General features: G+C 45.1%; 2 protein-coding genes across 13 annotated transcripts in view; both read right to left on the bottom strand.

Moving 5' to 3' along the window:
- The window catches only part of DGKD (diacylglycerol kinase delta), a 59154-nt gene extending 54932 nt beyond the window's left edge, over positions 1-4222 (bottom strand). For 2 of the 3 annotated variants that reach the window (XM_059855231.1, XM_059855232.1), the window contains exon 1: positions 4065-4222. In XM_059855231.1, coding sequence (XP_059711214.1) covers positions 4065-4214 — 150 coding nt within the window. In that variant the 5' untranslated portion in view covers positions 4215-4222. Of the gene's footprint in view, positions 1-2404; positions 2467-4064 lie in introns of all 3 variants that reach the window. The other variant, XM_059855235.1, reaches the window with a different exon arrangement.
- Positions 4223-6283: 2061 nt separating this feature from the next.
- Positions 6284-24654, bottom strand: SAG (S-antigen visual arrestin). 10 transcript variants are annotated; one of them, XM_059855230.1, is made up of 16 exons: positions 22158-24654; positions 20813-20980; positions 20183-20243; positions 20052-20096; positions 19606-19799; positions 18833-18892; positions 17681-17748; positions 17361-17496; positions 16992-17076; positions 15731-15803; positions 14573-14710; positions 14211-14288; positions 13818-13841; positions 13335-13399; positions 8049-8058; positions 6284-7406 (listed from the first exon to the last, which is right to left on the bottom strand). In XM_059855230.1, the coding sequence occupies exons 2-16, from the start codon at positions 20909-20911 to the stop codon at positions 7313-7315; spliced, it is 1230 nt and encodes a 409-aa protein (XP_059711213.1). In that variant the 5' UTR covers positions 20912-20980; positions 22158-24654; the 3' UTR covers positions 6284-7312. The 10 variants fall into 10 exon arrangements, 9 of the variants coding, with proteins under 9 accessions (XP_059711213.1, XP_059711211.1, XP_059711205.1 ...); XR_009487644.1 differs by having other exon boundaries at positions 8049-8320; positions 19606-20096; XM_059855228.1 differs by having other exon boundaries at positions 6284-8320.
- Positions 24655-24730: the final 76 nt, after the last annotated feature.

The following is a 24730-nucleotide window of genomic DNA, read 5'->3' as shown; positions in this document are numbered from 1 at the left end:
ATATTCCGGTGCCTCGGTCCATGCTGAGTGACAATGAGATGACATTACCACTTCAGCTGGTTCCAGCTGAGGTCTCAGCACTGCTTAAGAGGCAGGAGCAAGGTCCTGCTGTTGCCTCTCCTCACACACATCTTCCTTCTCTTAGTTAATTTCATCTCTTTCCTAATTCCTATCCATTCAAAAATACATAATCTTAGCCGACCAACAGTTTCTGCAGCTGTACCAACACCAGCCTGAGACCAGAGAGGAGCCAAAAGCAGTGCACTCTGAGGCCTTATGCTGTACAAATCTGTCAGGCGGCTGATCAAGCACACAATTCAGCCTCTGCTTCTCAGCTAGCTGAGACAAGACCACTCACATTACCTGCTATACCTGATCATGTGAGGCTTTATTCTTTCCCCATAATAATAATAATAATAATTAAAAGACTGCTAAACATGCTTCCCTTATACCTTCTTCTCTGCCTCAAAAATTCTTTCTAGCTACAAGCAAGTAAGTACATGAGAACACAGTACTTCACTTTCCAAACACTGAGCCTTCCACTTCTCCTTCCCCTGCCCAGTGCCTCACAAGGGACAGATTTTTTTAGCTGAAGAGATGTTACCTGTGATGTGCCTTTAGACCCTGAACATTAACACCTTAGTCCTTAAACATCCAAATGATTCCACTTGCCCCACTACTATCACTCCAAGCTGCTTCAGTCAAACATAGTTGGACAATTGTGGGACTTTGAGACATATTCACTGAAGTTTTATGGTCTTGCAAGCAAGCAAGCAGCTTTACTTCACAGCATTTCTTAGGAAAACAGATGGCAGGACAAGAGGAAGGAAAACGTACCTTCAAAGGTACGTTTACGTGCCCTTGAGGATTCAAAGCACTTGCAACTGTGACGAACAAGTAAATTCTGAGGAATTCCATGGGCACAACAGATTCACACTCAGGCTGTGATAACAATAGTCTGCCGTGGTGATTTAGCTGTACTTACAGGCATGGTCTTAAGCTAACTGCAGCAAAAGATGTGGTCAGAAGAGATTTATGTCCTCAGGCCATAGTAAAAGTCTGCCTGCATCTCTTACTGTCACTGACAGACCTGTCCAACAGCTTCTACAGCTTACAGCAGTCAGCACTCTATCATTCAACAGACAAACTCAGAATTAGGTCTGCCTTTACAAAGAAAGCAAGCTCCTCAAAGTCTCATCAAAACCATGATTACCCACAAAGTTGTCTTTGCTTCTTGCCCTGAGGGCAAGGAAAGAGTATACATGCAGCAGCATGCAGAAAAGACAATGACAAACCAAAATGACATCAACAAGCAACAGAACAAATCAATCCTGAATACCATAATACCTGGGCTTACTTGGACAATTTGACACAATTTAGTTGAAGGTTTCTGGCAGGTTAACACACAGAAGGCTTAACAGTTGTAGACAATATCTGTGTATAATCCCTGTTCTAAATATGCTTATGTTTGCATATACAAGTGGCTGGTTTTGTTTTTTTCCAGCCATACTGACAGGAGAAGTGATGTAGTACAGGGAAAATGATTAAGTAGGGACAGGAGGATTTGTTCTGCTATAGCCAAACAAAAATACAACCCAATGCACCTTTCACCTTAGCATCTCTAACACCTTGCTATAAGCAAGAGTTCCCCTTCTAGCACTGGAAAAGTCTTTGTGTCCCTGCTCTCAACACAAACACCACCATGGAGACAGACTATAGAATCCTTCCTTCCTTTTCACATGAGACTCTAGCCACAAGTCATGTTAAAAAATCCCAAGGTTCATCCAATCTCTACCAAGACAAATTCTTAATATTCAGCACACTGGATACAGGAAAATATCTCAAAAGGTTTATTTTTTTTTTTTTCACAGCAGACTAACAGACTAACTTAAGCCACCTGGTGCTACAGCAGAGCTGAGATCTGCTTGATACAGAACAACAACAGGTTTAGAGGGCTCCAGGGTTTCCTGGTGTCGTCAAAAGAACCATCTCACAGCCCAGCCCCACAGTGCCTCAGCCCAAGAAGCCCAAGAGGCAGTGCCAGCAGCACCTCACAGATGGAGGAAGCAGCCCCGTCGCAGTCCTCACGTACCACTGCACTCGGTCACAGGGGTTTCATAACTGGGACCAACGCAGCCAATGATGCACAGCAGAATGATGGCAGACCCTGTGTTTGAAAGCAGGGCAAACCAGCCAGCATGAAAAATAGCCCTTTGAACAATGCTTCAGACACTGCACCATGCAGAGACATTCACTCTCCTTTGCTATGAGTACAAGAGAAGCAACACTGAGCTGCAGCACCAGTGCTGAGCGAGCTTTTGCATCCCCACAGCTGCACCGTGCTTGTCATGCTGCAGAGACAAAGTGAGCACAAGGCAGGTAAGGTGATGACAGAGTAACTAACCTGGTATTTCTAAGCAGAAACACATGACACAACAGTCCAAGAGTTACACAGGAGCTTAACGGCTACAAAGAAAAATCATGCTGCTATAATAAAAAGAGTACAGAAAAGGGAAACTCCCTATGCGTGGTTCACAGCTTAAAGTTGAAGGAAACCTTCACATCTTCTTTCACAGTAACAACACAGAAGAACTATAGTTTTGGTTGTAGCTGCAGAACGTTGTTACTGCCCATAAAAATGGTGTTATTGTTCTAGGATGAGCCACAGAGGGATAAAATATGACTGGGCCAAGGGAACCTGGGTGGAAAGGACTGTTACCTTACCAGGAGGGCAAAGCAGGACAGACAAAGCTGGGAACAAAGATTAATCAGCTGTAAGATCACTGCTTGACCAGACAAAAAGCTAAACATTACTACCTGGCTACAGCAAGGTAAAACAGCGCAGTGCGAGATGGGGAAAATAAGGAGGCACAAAAAGGATGGGAAGATGCTGAGGGAGGCACCACTCAGTGACTGCATGGAATAACGAGGGCTGCACCTTCCAGAGCAGAGCTCTGAATATGAGACAGTGACTTGTGGCAAGTACAAAAGGACCATGGAGGAGGGAGGTTGCTAGAAAGTGATAATGGAACACTGTGACAGGGAGCTATGGCTGGGATGTGCAGAGGTTCTCAGGGAAGGCATGGGGAGGTGAGGAAGGAGCCCGTGGCAACTGTGACATGAGGAGAAAAGGGAAGATGCAGCTTCATAGGGTGAGGATGCCCTTGAGGATTCAAATACCAGGTAAACGGAGCAGCACTAGGGAGTAAGAGCCCAAATCTGACCTCCATGACTCCAATAAAATATTACAGGGAAAGAGGGTAAGGAAGCAAAGAAGACAGACGGGGTCCTGCTGAGCCTGCGTACACTGCTCACTGAACTGGGTAAAGCTCCCTGGGAGGTCTGAACCTGGGCACTGGGAAGAAGGTGGCCTAAGCTGGGCTACTGGGGAGGGGAACTGGAGAGGTTCAGAGAGGCACCGGGGGCAACTCCAGGAGCCACTGAAGGCAGTCTGTGGAACACTGGCAGATACTGAAGGGCATTTAGGGGGCAGCTGTTACCGGGCACCTGAGAAACAGTTCATTATGGGGATCCCTGAGGGGGATTTTGGGTTTCACAAGTGCCTGGAAAGCTGTAGGGGGTATTGTCAGGGGGTCTCTGCGGTGGGGGCTGGAGGTCGCCAGCAGCACCCGGAGGAGTGGTTGGGCTGTCACCGAAAACGACGGGAAAAATAAACCTTTCAAACACAAACAATATTTGTTACAATTAAAGATCTTCCAGCCAACAGGGGGAAAGGGGGAAATGGCCGAGTCCCTAAGGGGCGCCTTGGCGGATGTGAGGTGGTCACAGGCAGACCCCTGAGGGGTCGTTGTGAGGGGAGAGGAGTGGGATGTGTGGGGGACCGCCGGCGGCTCCCTGAGGGACGGGCTCGGTGGCAGGCCCCAGGGGGAAGCTTCGGGGGTCTCCGGCAACTCCCAAAGCGGCGGCCCGGGCTGGCGGAGGCGCGGACCGTACCGGGCGGGAGAGAGAGGCGAGCGGCACCGAGCGTAACGCGGAGGCAGCGCCGGCCGCAGCGCCGCCAGGACCCCGAGGCCCTGCCCGCGGCCCCCTCCCGCCGCACGCACCTTCTGGCGGATTTGCCCGGACGTCGAGACTTTACGGATGAGCTTCTGCAGGGAGCCGGGCTCCTGCTCCGGCTCGCTGTCCGACGACTCCTCGGGCGCGGCGCCGGCGGCCGGCTCTGGCTGTGTCTGCTCAGCCCCCGCCGCCGCCATGCTGCACGGACCGGCGGCGCGCCCGGCGCCCCCTACCGGCCCCGCGCGCGCGGCGCCCCCCAGCGGCGGCCGCGTCACATGGCGGCGGCGGGGAGGCGGGAGGGGCCGGGCGGGGGAGGGCCCGGCCGCCGTAGCGGGACGGTCACGGCCGCCCTGCCCCTCCGCGGCTCCCTGCGAACCGCCCGAGCGCCGATCGCAACGGCCCGGCCGTAGCTCCTTGGAGCCTGGACAAAGGTGTTCAGCGCAGCCCTCCCTGCTGAGGCGAGCCCGACAGCCGGGACCGCGGTCCCCATTCCTTCCCATTCTTCGTGGCTACTGCAGCCCAGAATCACAAAGTCATTCGGGTTGGAAAAGACCTCTGACATCATCGAGTCCGACCCATAACCGACCACCACCTTGTCAACCAGACCAGAGCACTGAGTGCCACGTTCCGTCATTCCTCGAACACCTCCACGGAGGAGCACACCACCTCCTCCCTGGACAGCCCCTCCCAAAGCTCTCCCCGTGCTCCCAGGATTTAATGGCACCCTGCGCTCCACCTGCCGTGCAGCCCCCGCCCCGACGGGCACTGCAGGGGCGCGGAGGCCGGGCCGCTCCCGGGCCCGCAGCCCCTCGGGGCCGGCCCCACTCCATTCCCAATGCCAGGTAACTTCCTCCTGCCTCCCTAACACCCATCAGCCACGAGCAGTGGTAGTGCTGCCCCTGGGCTTTCACGGAGATATGCGAGGGGAAAGCGTCTGTCACGAAACCCGTCCTGTCATGTATTTGCTCCAAGCTGTCTTCGAACACAGCAGGTCCAGAGATGCCATCGCTCCCGGAGCGCATCCCTCTCCGGGAGCTGGCGAGCTCTTTACAAACTGAGTCCCGCCACATCAAAGCCGCCGAGTCAGGAAACTGGATCTGCTCTCCCCCAGCGGTAAACAGGAGGAGCAGGCCACAGGTCTGACTCGGTAGATCAACACAACACCAAAACCAGAAGAAAGGGAAGATAAAAGGCAAACAGTTGTAGCGAGAGACCTATTTTCTGCTGACAGAAGTCAGCATCTGCTGGCTGAAGGGCCAGAGAAAAGTCCAGCTTGTCCTGCAGGACAGGGAACCAGCAGAAAACTCTCACTGCTCTCTGAGTAAATGACCAGCGTGAGCTGAACAAATAGCATCTCAAAGTGCTTTCCCATGCCCAGACAAAAGAACAGATTTAACAACCATTTAACAACCATTTCCTCCCCACTATACAACAGAGTGCACTGTGATTTTGTCCCACCTAGCTTACAGAAGTCATCACCACAGCCGAATTTGAGAGAAAACTCAGGCAGCAAGAGAGGCCCCTCACAAAGCTGACATATAAGAAATTTAAAAAAAAAAAAAATCAGATCTCTGAGTTTACTGGTCCCATACTTACAGGCCTAGTAGCCAGAAACACTGAAGGAAACACCTTTGTGGAGAAAGATACACTTTGAAGACCTGTTCCCCCTCCTTCTCTTAGATCTTAAAAGGATTTTTCTGAACTCCTGCTCTCCAGCATATTCACAACCAGTAATTTCTTTCACTTACTGGATCTTCTGTGTGTTCTCGAGCCACCAACAAATCACTAACAAAAATACCAGAGAAAAGCCTTCCCAGACATCCAGGTGCAAATGATTGACCCTCCCCCAAAGCTGAAATCACACAGAAATTATCCTGATCACAAACACCTGGAACTGGCCAGGTTCCTTTAGCAGCAAAACACCCAGTGCAGAGCAAACATTGTGCCTCTTGCAATTCAAGCTAAGGTGAGACACCTGTGACTAATGGACAGCAATGAGGAACAGGTGTGTTAGGGGACAGCACTGATGGAACTCTGAAGTCAGCTGTGGTCTTAATTAACTGCTTCCAGCAACTTAATCAAGACCAGTTTACAGAAGCAAACAGATATAAGTGTGAAGTTCTTAATTCTATTTTGCAGAGTGTAGGGTGGGAAACGTAAGTCTATATTAATAAATGTGGGTCTTGCATTCCAACTTTCCAGGGAAATTTAAACCAGGGACACTGAAAAGCAGATTTAAAGCAAAAATGAGAAAAATAAAACACAGTTGGTTTTACATGCAAAATGTAATTAGCTGATGCAACTCACTTCAGCAAAAACTTACATGAGATTCAGGAAAATATCTGACATTTACATGGATAATGAGAATATCCAGATCAACAAGAGAAAACAAAGTTTGCAAAATGCAATCTCATTTCTTAGAGCATAAACCAACTGCTGGCAGATGGATGTTGGGAAAGGCTCCTCAGGGAAGGCTGCACCATAATTTCCTCCTTAATTTTCCTGCACCTTCTTTTGAAGCAGTTGCCTACAGGAAACTAGATTAAATACAGACTCTGTCTGGACTTGTATTTCTGTTTGGCATTCTATATAGGGAGCTTTAGGCAATTCATTGACAGTGCACATTTATCTCATCTTTAATAACATGGTTATTAAGCATATTACTAGAAAGCTAATACTGTGTATCAGCATTGTCAATGGTGTGGGAGACAACTTGTGAGACATTTTAATGGTACAGAAAGCGAATGTGAAAGCCACATGGGGGACAGTGCAAGCACTGAAAAAATTCACTGGCTGAATTTGGTACAGCATCAAGGCAAAAGCAACCAAAAGGAAATAAAATCAGTTTTGCACAGTCTGCTGAGAAACTTTGATGAATCACCCACGGATGCAAGCCAGCCTTCCAGGCTAGGATTTTGTTCACTGGCACTTCAAAGTCACAGACTCTGACACTGAATAAGTCCAGGCAGGCTGCATAAACCCTCATTAAAGCTCTCACCAGTGCTGAAAGCAACCAACCATTTTATTAGGCAGCCCTGAAAGCAGAAGTCATGATATGGCAGATGTCCTGTCATCCTCTGGTAGCTTGAGTAAGAACCAGGTGTTGTGTTTGCCCCATTCAAGATGAATCTTGTAATAAGCAATAGAGATTCCTGATGTCATGTCCACTGACCTCAGGGCTGATCCCTGGAAGACAATGTATGAACTGAGAACATGCAGATTACTAGAAACTTGGGTCCTACATTTGTAATTTGAAGCCAGACAACACAGCTCCTTTGTCAGCCTGTTCTTTTAATCACTCATCAGTTGAGGGTGAATGCTTGTCCTCTTCATCAGGTGTATTTTTTAGCTTCTGACGAGCAAACTCCTCAAATACAAGCTCTGCTTCACTGCAATGAAAGAAACACAGGTCTTTCAAAATGATGTTACCCTATTTTTACACCAGTAGGCTGTAGGCAACACACAGGATGAAGAGAGAAGCCCACAACAGACTGGCAGTGTTTCCTTTGTCTCAAAGTGATTTGGATCACATTCCCACAGGCACCATCTTCACTGGTGCTATTCTAGCTAAAATGAAAAGCAGCTGATTGAGCAAGTCAAGGCACAAACTGAGGACGTTTTTCATCTGTACTGAATCATGTCCATTCCAGATACATATTTATCAGCTAGCTGAACAGCCTAGAGCTTGCAAGGGGCTTTGTCCAGGAATAAAATGTGAAACATTTCACCCTTATTCCTTATATACTAAAATAGAGGCACATGGTCAAACCTAATAAGTTCCTTACACTTCCAGCTATAAAGCACAAACACATCCCTCCTGGGTGTGTTTGTGCTGTCAGGCAAAACACAATCTCTTAATCTATCTATCTTCACATATTCACTGCTGTTTAACTCAGAGCAGTCATTTGTCAGGCCACAGTAACTTGCTCACTTTGAATTTTAAGCTGGGGATTTTTGAACAGTTTTGAGGAGTTTTAAAAAGAGTCAATGCACAAGTGTAGCTAGAATGTGAAATACTAAAAGTAACTTACCCATCCTTCCCTGCAGTCATGAGCATGCAGCAAAGGAGGAAAAGAGACACACCGGGTAGTCAGAACAGCAGATGGCTAAAACACTTGCAAAATGTTTAATGCAAAAAACGTACAGACTGACAAGTCAGAGCAGTGACAAGAAGGAGGATTTGCAGCAGTACAAGTAGAATTCCAGAAATTCTCAAAATGTGCATAACTACACCTGATGAGGCAAATCTTGATCTCCCAAATGGAAAAGCATTCCAGCAACGCTGCCCAAGCTATCTGAAGGGCTGCGGAACAAAGACAGATTTTCCCATCAACACTTGCTCATGGTCACAGCTGTGAGAGACATCTGTGCACACACCTGGACTGAGCTGACAGTGCTTGCATGACATGATGTCAGCTTTAATTGCTCTATCACTGTGACTGAAGAAGTCAGCTTAGATGAGAAGACAATGCTTTTGTTCAATAAACATGAAGGCATTAAAATTAGAGGTCAAAGTACAGGAACACCTCAGGGATCTCTCATCAGATGGGTTAAGGCTTTTGGAGCAACACTCCTGATTTCATCTTGCCCTAAAAATGGTTTCAAGACTTTTGGCATTTGTGTTTCTTTAGTGGGATCTTTCCTAACCACACTATAACAAATCCTGATTACTAGCAGGACTCCTTGAAAGCTGTTTCAACACAGCCTAAAATAAGCAGGAGACTGTATTTGCAGGGATTTTATTGTTCTCACAGTTATTTTAGGAAGGCATAGTCACTTAACTAGCTTATTTCTCATGGCTTTGGGTCAGGGAGCAAAGCACCCTTGTTCTACAGAAGCAAAAATCTGGGGCACTTTAGTGACTGGATAACTCACTACCTGGAGACTTCCCATCCACAACACACACTGCTGGAAAAGTCAGCATTAAAAGTATGCCAAAGGGGGCCACTCCAGCCAAAATGCCTCAAAGGATGGCTCATGTAAAGACACTCCTGATGGAATCTCTCCAGACCAGGACAGAAGCCAAGATCAAGTCTGGAAAGTCTCAGGGCATGTATGCTTGATTGACATGGATTTCAAATGAAACATTTAGAACTTCTAAAATTTCCAACATATAAAGCATCATTCTCATTCCATTTTTTCTCCTTTAGTCTGCTCTCTTTCCCTTCTTGGAGGTACTTTCATTACTGTGGGAACAGTGATATCAGATGTGGGTGAAGCTGAGCAAGATCCCCACCAGTGATCTGAAACTGATTTTACAAAATGGAGTGAGGGGGGAAATAGATATTGTTCCAATTGGGCATATACTTAACTGTCAGATAAATGACTACTGAGTCAATACACAGATAGTGTGGCAGCAGAGTAGTGCTTATGATGTACCTCAGATGGAAGATTACATTCAAAGATGCACCACTGCACCTTCAGGCTGTAACACTAACTCCAACATGCTCCAATTGCATGCTAGCAGGAGTTAGGTCCACTCCAGAGTTTTCTGGCTGTCCTGTGGCTTATTTAATATTATAATATTGAAAAATTCTCAGAAATTGGGTAGACTTTTGCTTCTTTTAATTAGCATTCCAGCAATTGTTTTGAGGGTTGGGATAGGAGGGGGATTGATGAGGGTCCAGAATACTATCGTCCTCTCAGGGGAGGGTTTTCTGGAATCTTTTATTATGCAGCCACAGAAATTATTCCATATAATTAAAGTCATAACATGTGGTAATTTTCAGTATAAACTTTCTTTTAACCTCTCTTAACTTGATAGGGGAGAAAAGAAAAAGAGAGTGGGTTTTGTTATTTTCCAAGACATTCAGTGCTTTAAAATGTCCTAATTTCTGAAAGTCACAATACCAAAACAGGGAAAGTATTCCTTTACTTTACTGTTAGAGGGACAAAGCATTCCTGGGTTTCTTGAAAACAGCCCTTTTGTGCAAGTTTAATCAGGGAGCAGATAAATGACCATTTGTTGAACAACAGCCAAAACAAAGGCCAGTGTCCAAGACATAGGCCCACAAAACGTAAAACATCAGAAGATTGTCAGGAAAACCCCAGACCAAAGAATTCATGCTGAGACCACAGTCTTGAGGAAAACTCAGCAGGAACTTCTGGGCTAACTGCTGACCAGGAAAGGTCTTGAAGCATGAAGAGACACAGCCCAGTTTGAATCTATCTTTAAAAGAAACAGATCCTTGCACATTTTTTGTCAACAGGCAGAACAGACAGACTGCCAATGTGACAGGAGCTGCTTTGCCTAAAAATAACCGCATGTGAACCACATGGGTCCAAAAACAGTCACAAAACCAGCACACATGAAACATGCAAATCCTGGCCTTGCTGAAGATCAAGAGAAGGAAGCAATAAACATGGGGAAGGAAAGGTAGAGAGCTGCTTGTTTTCTGTCTCCTGCAGGCACAGGGAAGAAAGATCAAGCGATCTGCAATAGCCATGCACTGTGACAGACCTGCTGTTTACTGAGTGATGAATGCTTCAGAGCTTGCTCACAGACAGCTGGAGAGGGCAAAGCCATCTGCTGTGAAACAGAGCACACAGCACTTGCTCACACTTGCCCTGGCTTGGCCCTGAAAAAATTACCTCATGTTCTTGGGAAGCTTATGTTTCTGAGGTGCCCTGTACTCCAGTCAGCCCTGCATGATTAAATGCATTGATGCTTCACATTTTAGTTCTGCCATAAATCACCTTGGCTAAAGAAAAGGATATTCCCCCACTGCAAAATAAATCACAATATGTGGCATTTTTTAATCCCACTCCAGCTTTAACTCCATAAGATGGTTGCTCTGACTTCTTTCTGTTCTTCCAGCTGTGCCTTAAGACAGTCAAGTGAGCAGGAAGGTGCAGTAGGCAAACTGGTCCCTACTGACTCATCAATAAAAACAAAAGGGAATGGAAAAGAAGAAAAGGAGTGATCTCAAAACTCCCTGTGCATGCACCTCTGCCTACACTCACTGCAGAGACTGCTGAACAAGCCAACAAATTCCATCTTTTGGGACCTCTGAGATTCCAAACACCGTTTGTTGAAGCTCCATCTCTGCAATTAAGCCTGGATTTGCTTGATTCCAAATTAGATGGCATTTCACTAATGAAACACATTATGTTTCTCAGAGTTCATGAGCTAAAGTGGTAGAAGAAAAAATTAAAAAGCCTGAACTCACAACTGGGAAAAGTGATGAAGCACAGTGCATGGAAAACTACCAACCAATAAAGCTGAAAAGTGTTTCAGTTTACCAGCTTCATATGGGAGACTGTTTTATTCCCTGTAATAAGTTCAGACATCACATTCCAGCACAGTTTTCAAGTCAGCTATTCAGGCTTCAGAGGAATTTTCTGTTGTGTTAAGAGTATCTGGTTTTAAGAGAAAGCATTTATTTCCTGTGTTAACCATTTGCAGGGCTTTCCCAGGGGACAGCTCCTGAAATTACCTGCATTTTTTTCAGTTTATAAGAAACCTGGTATTTCCATCTGTACAAAATGCATGGAACATAGCTGACACTTCTGACAGCAGGCTCCTAGAAGACTTTGATGTAGCAAACAACATGTGGGCTGTGCCTCTGGTAAGAGGATGTGCTGGGGGAAGTGATCTGAGAAATAGTGCAGGTCTCCATTTTCCTGGTAAAGTCCTCTGCTCACATCCTTTTGAGTGTACTGTATAAAGGAGTACATCATCCCTCCTCTGAAATGATCTTAGGAGGGAGAATTGCCTGACTTCCATTTTTCCTCATATTACAAATGCTTCTGCCAAAAGTATAAAGTAATAAAAATGGGTTGTTGGCATTTTTAACACCAAAAAAATCATGTAATAAAAATGTAAAATTCTTTACAGTTGCCTAAACCTTTGGATGAGCCTTGTTAGAAGTTTTCAAGATTTCCTTGGTGTCCATGAAAGCTCCTGAGCTGTCCAGAGGCACTAGATGGCCCTCACCAGCCACACTCCTGAAATCACCAGTGCCATTCCAGCCACCACCACTTCTGTGCCAAGAGAATGTGCTGGCACTGCTCACAGCAGGGGCTTTCCCAGGGAAAATTAGCTTCCTGTAGTGCAACTGTCACAGGAGAGATAAAAGCTACCTTTGCCCACTCCAGCACATCCATAATTAGCAAAGCCTGATTCCCAACCAGAGCATCTGAATGTGGAGTGGATCACCAGCTCTCTTCTCATTGCTCACACTTGATTCCTACAACAATTTCACACAGTAAGGACTTAAGTCACCCCTTTCTAATACTTACAGTATAGACCAAAGCATTTATCTCAGGATAACTCTTCTCAAAGGTTCCACTGTCAGTTTCATGTCAAAGTTTCATGTTCTTAGAAACAGCAGCTTTAAGTCAGTTTGGGCACAAAGAGAAAATGAAAGGAAAAAAAAAAAAAAAAGAGCACAAAAGCAGCCATGGCTTTTGTTTGAAACCCACTAAACTTTGTCCCAGTATAGAGAGTAGGACAAGACAGCTCATCTGTAACAGCCCCAGCAAGAAAGGGCTGGTGGTGTGTCCGGTGGTCAAGAGAGGCTTCAGATGCTGTACAGGAGCTTCTGATTTGGTGTGAGCACCTTGCAATCCTGGTGCTCACCACTGGTGAACAGAGCCAGCCAGGGCCTGAGGAAGTGGGAGGATGCTCTGACAGCCTGTGGTTTTGGCATCTGATCCCAGGCCTCAAGATGCCTGGGTAAGGCTTGCTCCTCACACTGTTACAGAGGTCCCTCCCTTCCACACAGAGACCTAACATTGAAGAGATGTTGGTCTTGGATAACCCCTGAACAAGAAGGCCACATCACAGACACCATGGCAAATGCCACACCAAGGTAACAGGGACTCAAGAATCATCAGTAGTTTTATCACCTCTTCACTTTGCTTAAAAGTATTTTGGCTTTGTACAATGCTCATGAGTGTTAGGTATTTTCTGTGTCAGATTTTTTATTTTTTGCTTATACTGCAATCTGGCTGGGAATTGCTGACAGCCTCATATAGAATATTTTGCACTGCAGTCATAGGATTTAACTGTGCAGAGCTTCCTCAAACCCCTGTTCTCTGAACTGTGATTTCATACATGAAAGATGAAAGGGAACATGACTCTTTTCCATTTTCTCCTATCTTTGCATCCCTGCTCTCTGTTATTTAGTGCCTGGAGGTTGATACATACACACACACACACACATATATAGACACACAAACACACAGAACAGCTCCATACTGGAGCCTTGTAGGCTCTGAAGGCTTCCTGTAGCACAAATCCCTCTAAGCCTTACAATGGTAAGATCTCACCAGAGCCTGTTATTGAACAAAGGCAAAAACCAGGTGTAACTGACCTGCTGGGTTCTTTTCCTCAGGTTTGGGGTGCATGAGACGAAATGGCAGCTCTGTGCCCACTTCACTTTAGGGAGAAGAAAGAATGCATCAGATCCACAGCTCCACACACATACCTGGTTCAGCCTCCTTCCTCCTTAGGCCAGCCTGAGCCCTCAACTCCAGCTTCACCCACTCTTTTGTATTTTTCTAATCATAATTTTCCTCTCAAAAAAAGTTAAGCTCAAATTTCTCCACAAATATCCCAGGCATATTCACTTATATAGACTGAGTTTATTGTGTGCTGAATGTACTCACATGTATAGAAAATCAAAAGATATTTTTGTAATAGCTTCATTTTCACAGGAGAAACACAAACTACTTGCTTCTAACCGCTTAAGGGGCAGTTGTTTTTTTAGGGAGGTGAGAATGGCAATAAAAAGAGAGTATAAAGAGATGAACTAACAACTAGGACTGCATGGTCTGAAAAGAAATATGACATTTACCTGGAAGTGAGGTCTCCCAGTATGCTACAAAAGAAAACAAGGAGAACAGTGATGCCAACATAAAAGGTTCACACAAAGTTTCACCTCATTTCTCACAAAATAGCTTATAGCTTTGAAACAAAAATTGCAATGCAAACCAGAGGTTCCTACATCAACCAAGAAGTTATAGGGTATCTAAGGGGAGTAACACCAAATGTTTGGCTCAGGACAAGTTCTATAGATAGGCCAAGACTGTTTTCCAGGCAATTTATGCTTTACAGGGAGCTTCATATCCTATAACATGTGCCCTTTCTCTTGGGGTGGACTGTTCTGGTCACTCCTCACCCATCAATGACAAACACACTCCCCTCCCTTAACTCCAGGCAGATGTAGCAAAAAGTGTGTTACACTTACCCTGGAACTGTGAGCTTCACTTTGATCTTGTAGGAAACCAGAATCCCCATCACTGTCTTGTCTATTCCATCCTTAATGCTGCCAGAGGAAACAGAGCAGGGTGAGGTGGCACAGCAGTATAGCAACAACACACACCTGGAGCAAGAACTAGGGGGAACATCCTGGAAGTGGGAGGGCAGGCAAGCCTCAGGTCCCCTCCAGATCTGTGATCCCCGTTCACCCTGAAGGAACATGATAGCTTTAGTAATGGTGCCACATGTATCCATCCAGGCACAACAAAGTCCTGAGGGAAGTGTCTCCTCCATGCTCCCCTCTTCTCTATAACTCTCCTACGACCTGGGGCCATTTAAAACTCCACTCACATGGTACTAGAAGCCAAGTTGGTGTCCTCATCCTTCAGTTTTCCATCCAGAGCTATTTCCCGTGTCTCCCGGTTATTTGCAAGCAAGGGCAGAACTGTCAGTGTCTTGGTCAGGCTACTGTTTGGCTGCACCTTTTCACTGAAAATAAGAAGGGAAGTGATACACTGTGGTTTGTTACACACCCACCTAGGAGAATTTCAAAACAGATTACAAAGCTGCCCAAAAGGAGAGTAATTTATCTGTTCAAATTTCAGTTGTCCACCTCTAATCTAGTCAGCAAAATTCCCTTTCTAATCAACAGAGAAAAACAAGCACTTGTAAAAAATGCCTAATTTCACATTAAGGCAGAAAATTAGGTCAAAACCACAGAATAATGGAATAGTTTAGGTTGGAAAAGCCCTTTAAGATTATCAAGTCCAACCACTACCCCAACACTGCCAAGGCCACCAGTGTACCACGTCCCTATGTGATACATTGATTTTTCCTAATATCTAATCTACACCTCCCCTAGTGCAACTTGAGGCCACACCCTCTGAGCTGCAAAGCTCTGAATTTGGACAAAATGAATCCTAGTTGAGAATACCAATACTGAATGGAAAACATGTCCCTAAGCTACAGAGCAGAACACCAGACAAATATAAAGTACCTGGGTATGCTGAACCCTCCTCACAGTGTGAGGTTCAGAGCTGTACTGCCAGTACAGCGAAAAGAAGGAAGTGACCCTCCATAACATCTACAGACTCAAGGTTTCTGTGGGCTTTGTCAGGTCAGAAGAAACCAAATGAAATGCTCTTGCTAAAGCAAGAGTGTCCATGACTTCCAGTGAAACAGTAGCACCTTTCAGAAAAGTTTTGAATCTCTATTTAAAGATTTCCAGCAATTGGGAACCTTCTGCTGCCACCATTAAGCTCGTCTAGCAGATAATTACTCCTCAAACCTCTTCTGCAACATCCCCATTCCCTGAAAAAACATGAAGATCTCTGCTGCTCTGGGAAAAGGGGACCAGCTGCATCTAAAGACTATGAGTGGTGTGGCACACACAAGGTAAGAAGAGAGAAAACTAACAGCAGGAGACTGCCAGACTGTAGTTTGAGAACCTCTCATCACTGATGATGAGGGTAATGAAAAGAGTGTGAAGGAGCAGGAGCATTCACTCACTGTGCTTCCTCAGCAGCCACCACTTTGGTGTAGAAGTCACTGGAGTACAGCACCACATTGGCCACCTGCTCCACTGAGGGAGAAAGAAGAAAGCAGACACTCAGGTGTGTGCATGCACCACAAACAACACAGTCCCAGGAATGGGAAACATGGTGAAGAAAGCAGAAAACCCCATCCATTTAGAGCCTGAAGGGACCATCAGGACAGAAAGCCTGACCTGGACAGAGACCAACAGCACACCAATGGCTAAAGTCTGTCTTCCCTGAAAGGCACCTGGCCTTGATTTGGAGACAACAGAAAGTCAGTAACACACAGTTTCTCCTGGGATCCTCTCTTTCCACTATAAAGATGTCCCTTTTCCTTCTCAGTTTGGGTCTGCTTTTATCTTTGGTCCTGATATCTCTTGTGTGCCTACAGCCCATGCATGGGCATTCAGGAGACAGCATCAGCACAGAGCCTGGGATAACAAATGGCTTATGTTCTTCAATCCTACACAAAAAATCCCAGGGTAATTCTGACTGAAACACTGAAGAGGAGAGAACCCTGGACCAACAAGGTCTTTTTAAGCCTAACAGAGGCATAAAAAAGAGCCTAAAAATATCTGGGAATCACAGTACATCCCAGACTGGCAGTGAAACACCTTTCTCTGCTATAGTTCTGTAGGAGCCTCAGCCATTTTGTTCTCTCCCTGCATTCTTTTCTCTAGCCCATCCTTTGTCTTTCAGACTGTCTTCCCCAGCTCTGGAGCTTGTGGGATGAAAACATACAGTGTCACATTTAAAACACTGGCACAGCAATGAAGGTCAGCCCCTGCCCTCAGTTTCCTCAGGAGGAACAACACTGTTGCTGGCAGAGTTTCTCACACTGCCAGAGGTTTCTGGAACACCAGGCAAAGCTGTATGTTATCTAGGCACATTCACAGTTAGCAGGAGCATCACACTGACAGGGAGCCCTTCCCACTGACCTCCCAATAAGGATGCATTTCCCCCACTTTTCCCAGACCTGCATTGCCCACTGCAGGTCTCTTTTTCTAGAGGGGAAAATCTGGTGCCTGAAATTAGGACATACAAGTAGCCACAAGAATCAGGAGAAAAGCTACAGCACTTCACTTGACGAACAGCAAAGAAACAGCAACACACAGGGGGGAGGAACAAATCCCTGATATCCCCAGCTGCCTTCTTAAACTGTTACAAGCACTAAGTTCTGTCTCTCTTTCAGACCTATTACACTCAAAGAATCTCAAGCAACAGTAAAAACATACCCTGGACTTTGATCTTCTTCACTGTTTTGTCTGTGTTGTTGTTGATGGTGACAGTGACTGGAATGGGCTCACCATGGTAGTATACCTAGAAGGAATGTGATGCTCAGAAATCCAGCCAGGGGACTTCTTCCAAGCCCTCAAGTTCTCCCAGATTACACCTCACAGAGGCCAGACAGGAGAAATGACCCCTCCTTCAATGATTTCAAATGTGTTTGGTAGGGCTTCAACCACCCCTAGCAGTAGCCACTGACAGAAATTACATTAGAGCCCCTTGACTGCTGGGACAAGTCAGTCTCAGCTGGGAAAGCAGCAAATGCCCATTGGCCTGCAGATATTATGATCCCCAGCCTCAGGCAAATGCCCCCTCACCTCTTTACTGAGGCAGGCTTTCAGGTGCAGGGGCTTGTTGGACATGAAGAACTGCCAGGTGGTCTCTGCACAAGGCTGGGGTCCTGGGCTCTCCGGAGCATACTGCACCTTACGGATCAGCAGACGTGCAGAGTTCCTGGGAAGGAGCAGAGGACAGCATGGTGACACCCAGTGCTTGGCAGAGGCAGGAGTTCTGCATTCCCATGTGCTTACACCCAGGAAGTCACTGACAAGGGGGCAAAGCTGAACAAACAACCCAGGTGCATCACTGGACCACCCATCCCCTTAAGGCAAAGCTGAAGAGAGACACATCCTGTTACCTCCTATGAATCCTCTCTTCCACATTTTCTGTTGAGAAAGCTTTCACCTCAAAATCCACCCCACAAGTCTGCCAGACAGAGAAAGAACAGCTGTAAATCAGGATCAGAAGACAGGAACATCTGCAGATGCTTCAGTATCTTTCTGCACACGAGAAGTTGACAGAGTCCTGCCAGCTGCAAATTATTCTGGCCTCCCACCACTGCCACAGACATCCCTGACAACTGGTGTTGGCACATTCACCTGTCCTACAGTGCTTCTGATAAATGAGACCTAATCCCAGCCTCTGAGAGATGACACCCTGCTCCTGAAAGGCTTCCTGTGAGACCAGTGCTGGAAAGGTCACATCATAAGACTGACCAGTGTGCTACACTCTCTGGCCCACCCTGGGTTTCTGAACTGAATTTCTGAGATGGCTTTGTAATGCCAAGACCAGCATCTAAGGAGTGGAAGTGATCATGCCAAGCTAACCTTTGCTTTAACAGGTTTATAGCATCATGGGGCACCTGTGTGAGTCCCAGCTAATTCTCTACAGAGACATTTTTGCTATAATATAATTCCCTGGCTTAAAAGACAGGTTATCCTTTTTGGATACTAGATTGTACAACCCTCATCCCACTTTGCCTGGCTGATTGCCTAGTTCTGCTGTCCAGACAAACATCCAGTATAAAAGAAATATTTTTAACAGTATCAAAAACCTTGCAGAACATATAATTATTTAGTGACTTTTACGACAGGGTTTTTGTTCTGTTTACTCTTACGTACAAGCCAGCCCTTCTCTGCATTTAATTCAGGGCAGGTTTCAACATATGTTATTTATAGCAATCTGTGAGATTTTAGGCACTCTATCTCCTTTTCTTTCATGTAGCCTCACAGCCACAATCATTTTATGTGCAGCCAAACCACAAATCATGTGATAGTCTTAAAGAAGCTACAACACTGCAGATTTTGTCTTGCTGCTATTTGTTCGGATTCCCTTTCTTATTCTGAGGATTTCAGCTCCAATTCTGTGACACATACTTGTAGCCCTAAGTTCCTGACATTTGTAAAATCAGTATCACTTTCTCCTACTCTCAAGCTAAACAAATTCTCATGTTTTTTTCCCACCTAACTTTTCTTAACCACAATAAGCACAAGTGTCCCACTGGCCTTACCTTATCAACATCACGAGGTGCAGGCTGCAGACAGACTGAGCAAGGCAGGTAATCTGGAAACTGTGGGAGGAAGAAGAGGAAATGCCCTAAACCAATAGTACACAGATGTTTTAGGCAACATACTGCTGCCAAAAGCAGTCCTGAAAACAAAGGGTCACTCATTGTAATGCCGTAACCCTTTGGAATTCTTGCTAGTATACTTGCCTTGTATGAACAAATCCCTTTCTTCTAAAAATACTTTAAAAGTCAAGGAAGAAAAAAAAGAGTCCAGGTACAATGTGAATCTTCCTCAGGAACACTAAGACAGACATATGACTGACAGCACTGGAAGGATTTCCTGTTAGAATTTGGCACTCAGCTGTCGTTTGTCATCAGCTGTCAAAGATCTTTTCATCTCCTTATTTGATCCAAAGTTTTTAAAGGAAAAGGATTTGGCACTGGGCAATGGCAAAAAGTATTCCAGCCCCTCAGGAATGGGAAGGCAAGAATACATGGGGCTGTTGCTAGCATAAAGCCACTGCAAATTCCCTTGCCTTTTTTAAGAAAACACTTCTCACAATGGTGTGATCACTGCACAGTTAGGCTCTTCTTGCACTTTACCTCTCAGGATTGCAAGAAGAAAGAAAACCATTGGTAACACCGCCTGTCACTCAAAATTGGAACTTGCAGAACATGAACTCACTATAAATTCCCATCTTCAGTCCATCACCAGGCCTCAACAGCCTGGTAACTACAGACAAGAGGAGAATCAGAGGCTCTTCTGAAATACTTACTGTAAAGAAAAAGGGATAAGCATTTTTCCCCAGCTTCTTTAGCAGAGATTCCTGCAAGAGGGTGAGAGACTCTGGCTTGTCAGCAGGCGGGTACACCTGGACCCTGGAGAAGAACAGGTCCCGGCGGAAGGCGAGGCCGATCACGTCGATGTCCTCCTGGCCGTAGCGGAACACGCAGGTCAGGGACACAAACACTGGGAAGAAGCACAGGACAGGTGAAACAGGCAGCAGGAAAACGGTGAAGCCAGGCTGGGATGAGGACACCTCCTGCCTCAGGGAGACATGGGAACTCATTTCAACACTTGCATAACCCAGTGAGTACTGTTCCCATGAAGCCCACTCACTGAGGCAGAGAGTTACATTTGTACCCTTCAAAGGCTCTACCTTAGCATCTCGCTCAGAAAGACAAACAATTTCTGAGAAATACATTGCATAAAATCTCAAACCTTTCTTCCCCTTGATAATAGCAGGATCCACCAATACAACACCATCTGAAAGAAAGGGAAAAAATGAAGATTAACATAGATAAAAGCAGGGCTGAGAGCAGGAAGAACAGCACATAACCTTGTGGACTTACCTACAGGTTCTACATTCCCTATGTTGTCAATGTAGTCCCGCTTTCCCAGGTAGATGGTCAGCTGTGGGGAGAGGATGACCACAACTGAACTATAAAATGTTTGTGGTCGTTGAGGGGAGGGGGGGACACACATCAGAGAGCTATAAATTTTGCAGAGATCAGAACAATTCCATTTTAAATGGAATATTTACTTTTTTCCAGCAAACATGCAACCCCCACCAGACTCAACAGGATTATTCACAGGCAGGATATCAGAACTGAAGACTTGATCTAGACCAACTCCCAAAGGTACAACACAAATACTTGTGCATGGGATAAAGAAGTGTAGCATATTAAAGATTTTTGGTGCTGTCAGGTTGGAAAGACAATGAATCAGCTTTGTTTTAAACATTTACCAATAGAAGTACAACCCAGGAGGAGAGTGAGGTGAGCTGCCTTCTCTTGTATTATAACACATGAAAAGTTTGCCCTAAAAACTGTTTACATCATCTCCTCAAACTTAGTAGTAATATGGGTCACGCTCCTTCTTAAGGAAAAAATGAAGGGGACAGAAAAGAGCTTTCTAATAAATCTTCAGTCTGACTACAGGTAAAACTCAAACCTAAATAAGCTCATTATTACTGTACTCACAGCTTTGTCACGGGTGCTTTTTCTGAAGATAACTTGTTTTTGAGGAGAATCAGCATTCTTCCCACCAATCCCAGTCTTTTGAGACTCAGGGCAACTCATGGTCAAAGACAGGGATGTGACTGTGGGTGAATGAAGCCTTTCTGTCCCAAAATATCCTGTGCCAGATGCCTGGGAAAAATAGGTGGATGAGATAAAAGCAGTAGGTAAAGCACTGTACTCCTGTGCTGTTTCAGACCCCCTCACACATCCAAATGGTGGCTCTGTCTAATAGCTGCCAAGGTGGTTTGTGTTGCTAAAGAGTCAGACCAATCCCCAGACAAGAACTCATCTGTGCTGTTGCATTTTCCTCAACCAGAAGCCAGTGCAACCCATTATGGGCAGAGCAGCACTGAGCTCAAACCAGAATGCACCATAAGGATAGAAGAGTCCAGCCACCTGCCCAGAAAGGCAACAATTATACTTAGAGGTAGGGAACAGCTTGCACCTGAGGGGTAGAAAATATTTGGAATAAAAAATATGGAATAAAAATTCTTCAAGAGGAGAAAAATAAGGAGGGAGAGAAAAGAGCAGGGGGGAAGAGAATAGGGGGAAAATAAGAGAAGCAGTGGAAAAAAGAAGAGGAGAAAGGGGAGACCACAAGGGCACAAGAGATATCCAGAGAGAGAAGTCCAAAAAACCTAAGTGGTACAAAGTAGAGACATTAACTTTTCATTCTGTTGTAAGTCACAAAATAGCATCCAGTTAATGATCAGACAGCAAATTTAAAATAAGGTGAAGCATTTCCCCAGTTAACAGAAGATTCAAGGTGCCTCTGGTAATCACAATATGAACTGAATCACAGGATTAGACACATTCACAGGGAAAAAGGCTTTTGGCAGCTGTTGGACAAGGATCCAGAAGCAACCTTAACCCTGTAAGATTCTGAAGCAGAAGAGCAGCATCAGGAAAGCATGATGCCACACAGGCACCATCCTATCCTTACACTCCTCACCATCAGAGCTGTGTGAATGAGAGCACTGTGTTAGACAGACCCCAGCTCTGATGGAGTATGACTGTCCTTGCAATTTGCTCCAATTCTATTTCTCAGCTTGCTTTCCCATTTTAAAACTGTTTCAAGAGTAAAACACTTTCTAGAGCCTATTTGCAGAAAACAAACCGTAGAAAAAGGAAACACTGGGCTTCTTGGAAAGCTGAAAAAAATGTAAGGCAGACATTAGAAACAGACCATACACATGTAAGCATTTCTATTTTCATTAAGTAGGTTTTTCAAGCCCAGACCAGTATTTGTTGCTGACTAGACACGCTGTAGACTCAAACAGACACACCAGCAAATAACATTAAATACCTTGCTGTGTTCCAAGTGGCACAGGAGCTTCCACGGACAGTGATGGGAACTTCTAAATTATTGAAGAAAGATGAATTTTCCAAGGCAGCTGGGTCCTATGCTTCTTTGCATCTACCAGAGGGAATTACTGCCCTCTTCACAAGCAAGGAAGACAATTTGTAGGGGATTTGAAAGCTCGTCTCTAGTTGCGTCCATCCAGGATTTCAATAATTAATCCCTCTGCAAGAGCAAATATTGTACCTGGGCTAAGATTCAGCTGGGAAGTGGTTAAGTCAGCAACAACAAAGCATTACCTAAGGACACTCAGGTAGTCAGTGAAGAGGTCTACAACATCCTATTCACATGTTTTGCAGACTTATGTAGCACAGGACAGCTACTGAATGCAGTTTCTTTTAAAGATCTATCTCCTCCTTCCTAGGGCTGCAAGACATGCAGCCTGGTAAGAAAATGAGCAGACAAGAGCCATTTATGAAAATGGGAGTTTATAAAACACTAAAATGGCATTTTGATGGCCTGTCAAACACTGAGAACAATGCACTATTCCTCATGATCACTAAACAGTTTATCTATTACTGCCTCACCAGCAGCCAACTGACACGCTGATGCAAAACAATACACTGCTGGCTTGTACAATCCCCTCCTCAATTTACTTACAAAAGCACATCAGGGATTTAAGAAACACAGATATTTCAAATAACTTCAGCTTTGCTGTTCCTTAATCTTCCAAGAGTAGCTTCCCCCTGCCAACAGTGAATTTGGCCCTGGCATTTTGCACAATAGTATATGTTAACTTTTGGCTTGTGAGCTGCAGGAACAGCTGTAGCTTTCCTCTGGCTGCATCTGTTCATTTGATTACAAGGATCACATGATATCCTGTCCACTTGCCAGCCTAATAGCTCCCTCCAGCTCAAGCAACCTTGCAAGCCACAGATCAAGCCTGCTTTTCACAATCACTGACATTTGCCTGAATATAGCGGCCAGGGCTACACAAATTACTCAAAAAAATGAATGACAAAACCAATGTTCCTCAGCTCCTTCAGGGTTCCAGCAACATTTTATTAACTGGAGGTGGATTATTTGGAGAGCTTAATCACTACTCTGTCTAATCAACTCTGGCAAACACAAACCAGCCAGGCTGGAACCACAGAAATTCACACGTGCTTGTGCTGCAGAAGGGAAGCCAGGTCCTTATTGTAGGAAGTAAGGAAGAAACCCCAGAGATGAAACTCAGTCACACTTTGCAAAAGCAAAAGGGAGGTGGTTTTGTACAAGTCTGTGCTGCAGCCACTGCAGGGTTATTAGTTCTCCAGGAGAGGATGAGCATTCCTGTTGGCACATGTACCATTGCAGACATCTTCAGAGGATCTTGGAAACAAGCTTCTCTGTAACACACGCTCCTAGTGCACCCTTAATCCAGAGAAAGATGCCCAACCCACCCCCAAATCCACTTCAAGGGCAGCTCCACCTCTGGCAGCAAAACTGCTACCACCACCTCTGCACTGCAGGTTCCTTCATTTGCTCTTCTCTCTGCAGGCTGAAGCAGAAAAGGAGGCAATAGAAGTAATCAAAATATAGGAAAAAAAGAAAAGCTAAAATTGCTCACTAGAATTTCTTACACACCTTGGTGCTAAGGAATCTTAATCTAAAATGCTTAAGGATTTAGCTAGCTGGCTTTTATCCTTCAACATTATTAACCTGCTTCATAACAGCATCAATGGGCCTAACAAAGCCCTTTGGGTAAGATGTGTCCACGCTCAACAAAAACACAAGTGCAGCAGTCTAAATTATAAACATCCTAAACCCATTCTGATCCTCCTCAGCAGAGCCTGCAGTTTTTATTATGCTAATCTTCCAATAATCTTTCATCATGCTGACTTGCCACTTTGTGATCTGCTTTCCTGCAGTAACCAAGGTCACCTGGACTCATGGCAGGTGCCTTTTCAAGGACCATATGCCACTGCAACAGGCAGAAGAAAAAATACCTTGCCCTTAGAAACTGTTCAGAATGCCAACTTTCCATTTTTGCTACAGTTCTCACATCCACGAGCTGAATAAAAACTTATTTTCTTATGAAAAACAGAGGGTAGCCAGTGACAGCTATTATGAAATTTGTACACTGAAGAGCTGAAGACTTTGCTTCATCACTCCGAAGCTGGAACCAGAGCAACATCTTCAACAGGGTTTTTGTGTTTTTAAAGAAATGTGCAACTCCTATTCCTGTCTTAAAAACTTGACAAGCTAGCAGTCCAAGCCTCACAGCAGAAAAAGACACCTATTTTTAACAGTGTTTGAAATACAGATCCTGATTTCCTCAGTTCAGTAGTTTATCTAAAACATCCAACAATACATCAACCTTTCAAGGACAAAGACAGAGGCACTTGTTCAATGAGGCAAGACCTTCTTCAGTCTCAAGGCACGACTACTGAGACAGTGCAAGCCCAGGCTGCACCTGCAGGACATCTAGTCCCAAGCTAAGAACATTATCCTTTTTCCCCCTCGACACCAAATTCCACAATTCACCAGGAAAATGGTATTTCAGATCCCCCTCTGCACTTATTCCAAACAAGAGCTTG

The sequence above is a fragment of the Haemorhous mexicanus genome, chromosome 10 (genome assembly GCF_027477595.1).
Source record: "Haemorhous mexicanus isolate bHaeMex1 chromosome 10, bHaeMex1.pri, whole genome shotgun sequence".
NCBI classification, from domain to species: Eukaryota; Metazoa; Chordata; class Aves; order Passeriformes; family Fringillidae; genus Haemorhous; species Haemorhous mexicanus.
Note: the sequence above shows the minus strand (reverse complement) of the source record. Positions and strands in the feature narration are given on the sequence as shown.

What these genes read in the sequence shown, in the direction of transcription:
- SAG (XM_059855222.1), bottom strand. Translation starts at nt 20,911, where the DNA reads ATGAGTTGCCCTGAGTCTCAAAAGACTGGGATTGGTGGGAAGAATGCT. An exon ending in CACCTCGTGATGTTGATAAG is followed by an intron (nt 17,749 to 18,832) that starts GTAAGGCCAGTG and finishes TCTGTCTGGCAG; the next exon opens with ACTTGTGGGGTGGATTTTGA. An exon ending in GAAGAAGATCAAAGTCCAGG is followed by an intron (nt 15,804 to 16,991) that starts GTATGTTTTTAC and finishes TTTCTCCCTCAG; the next exon opens with TGGAGCAGGTGGCCAATGTG.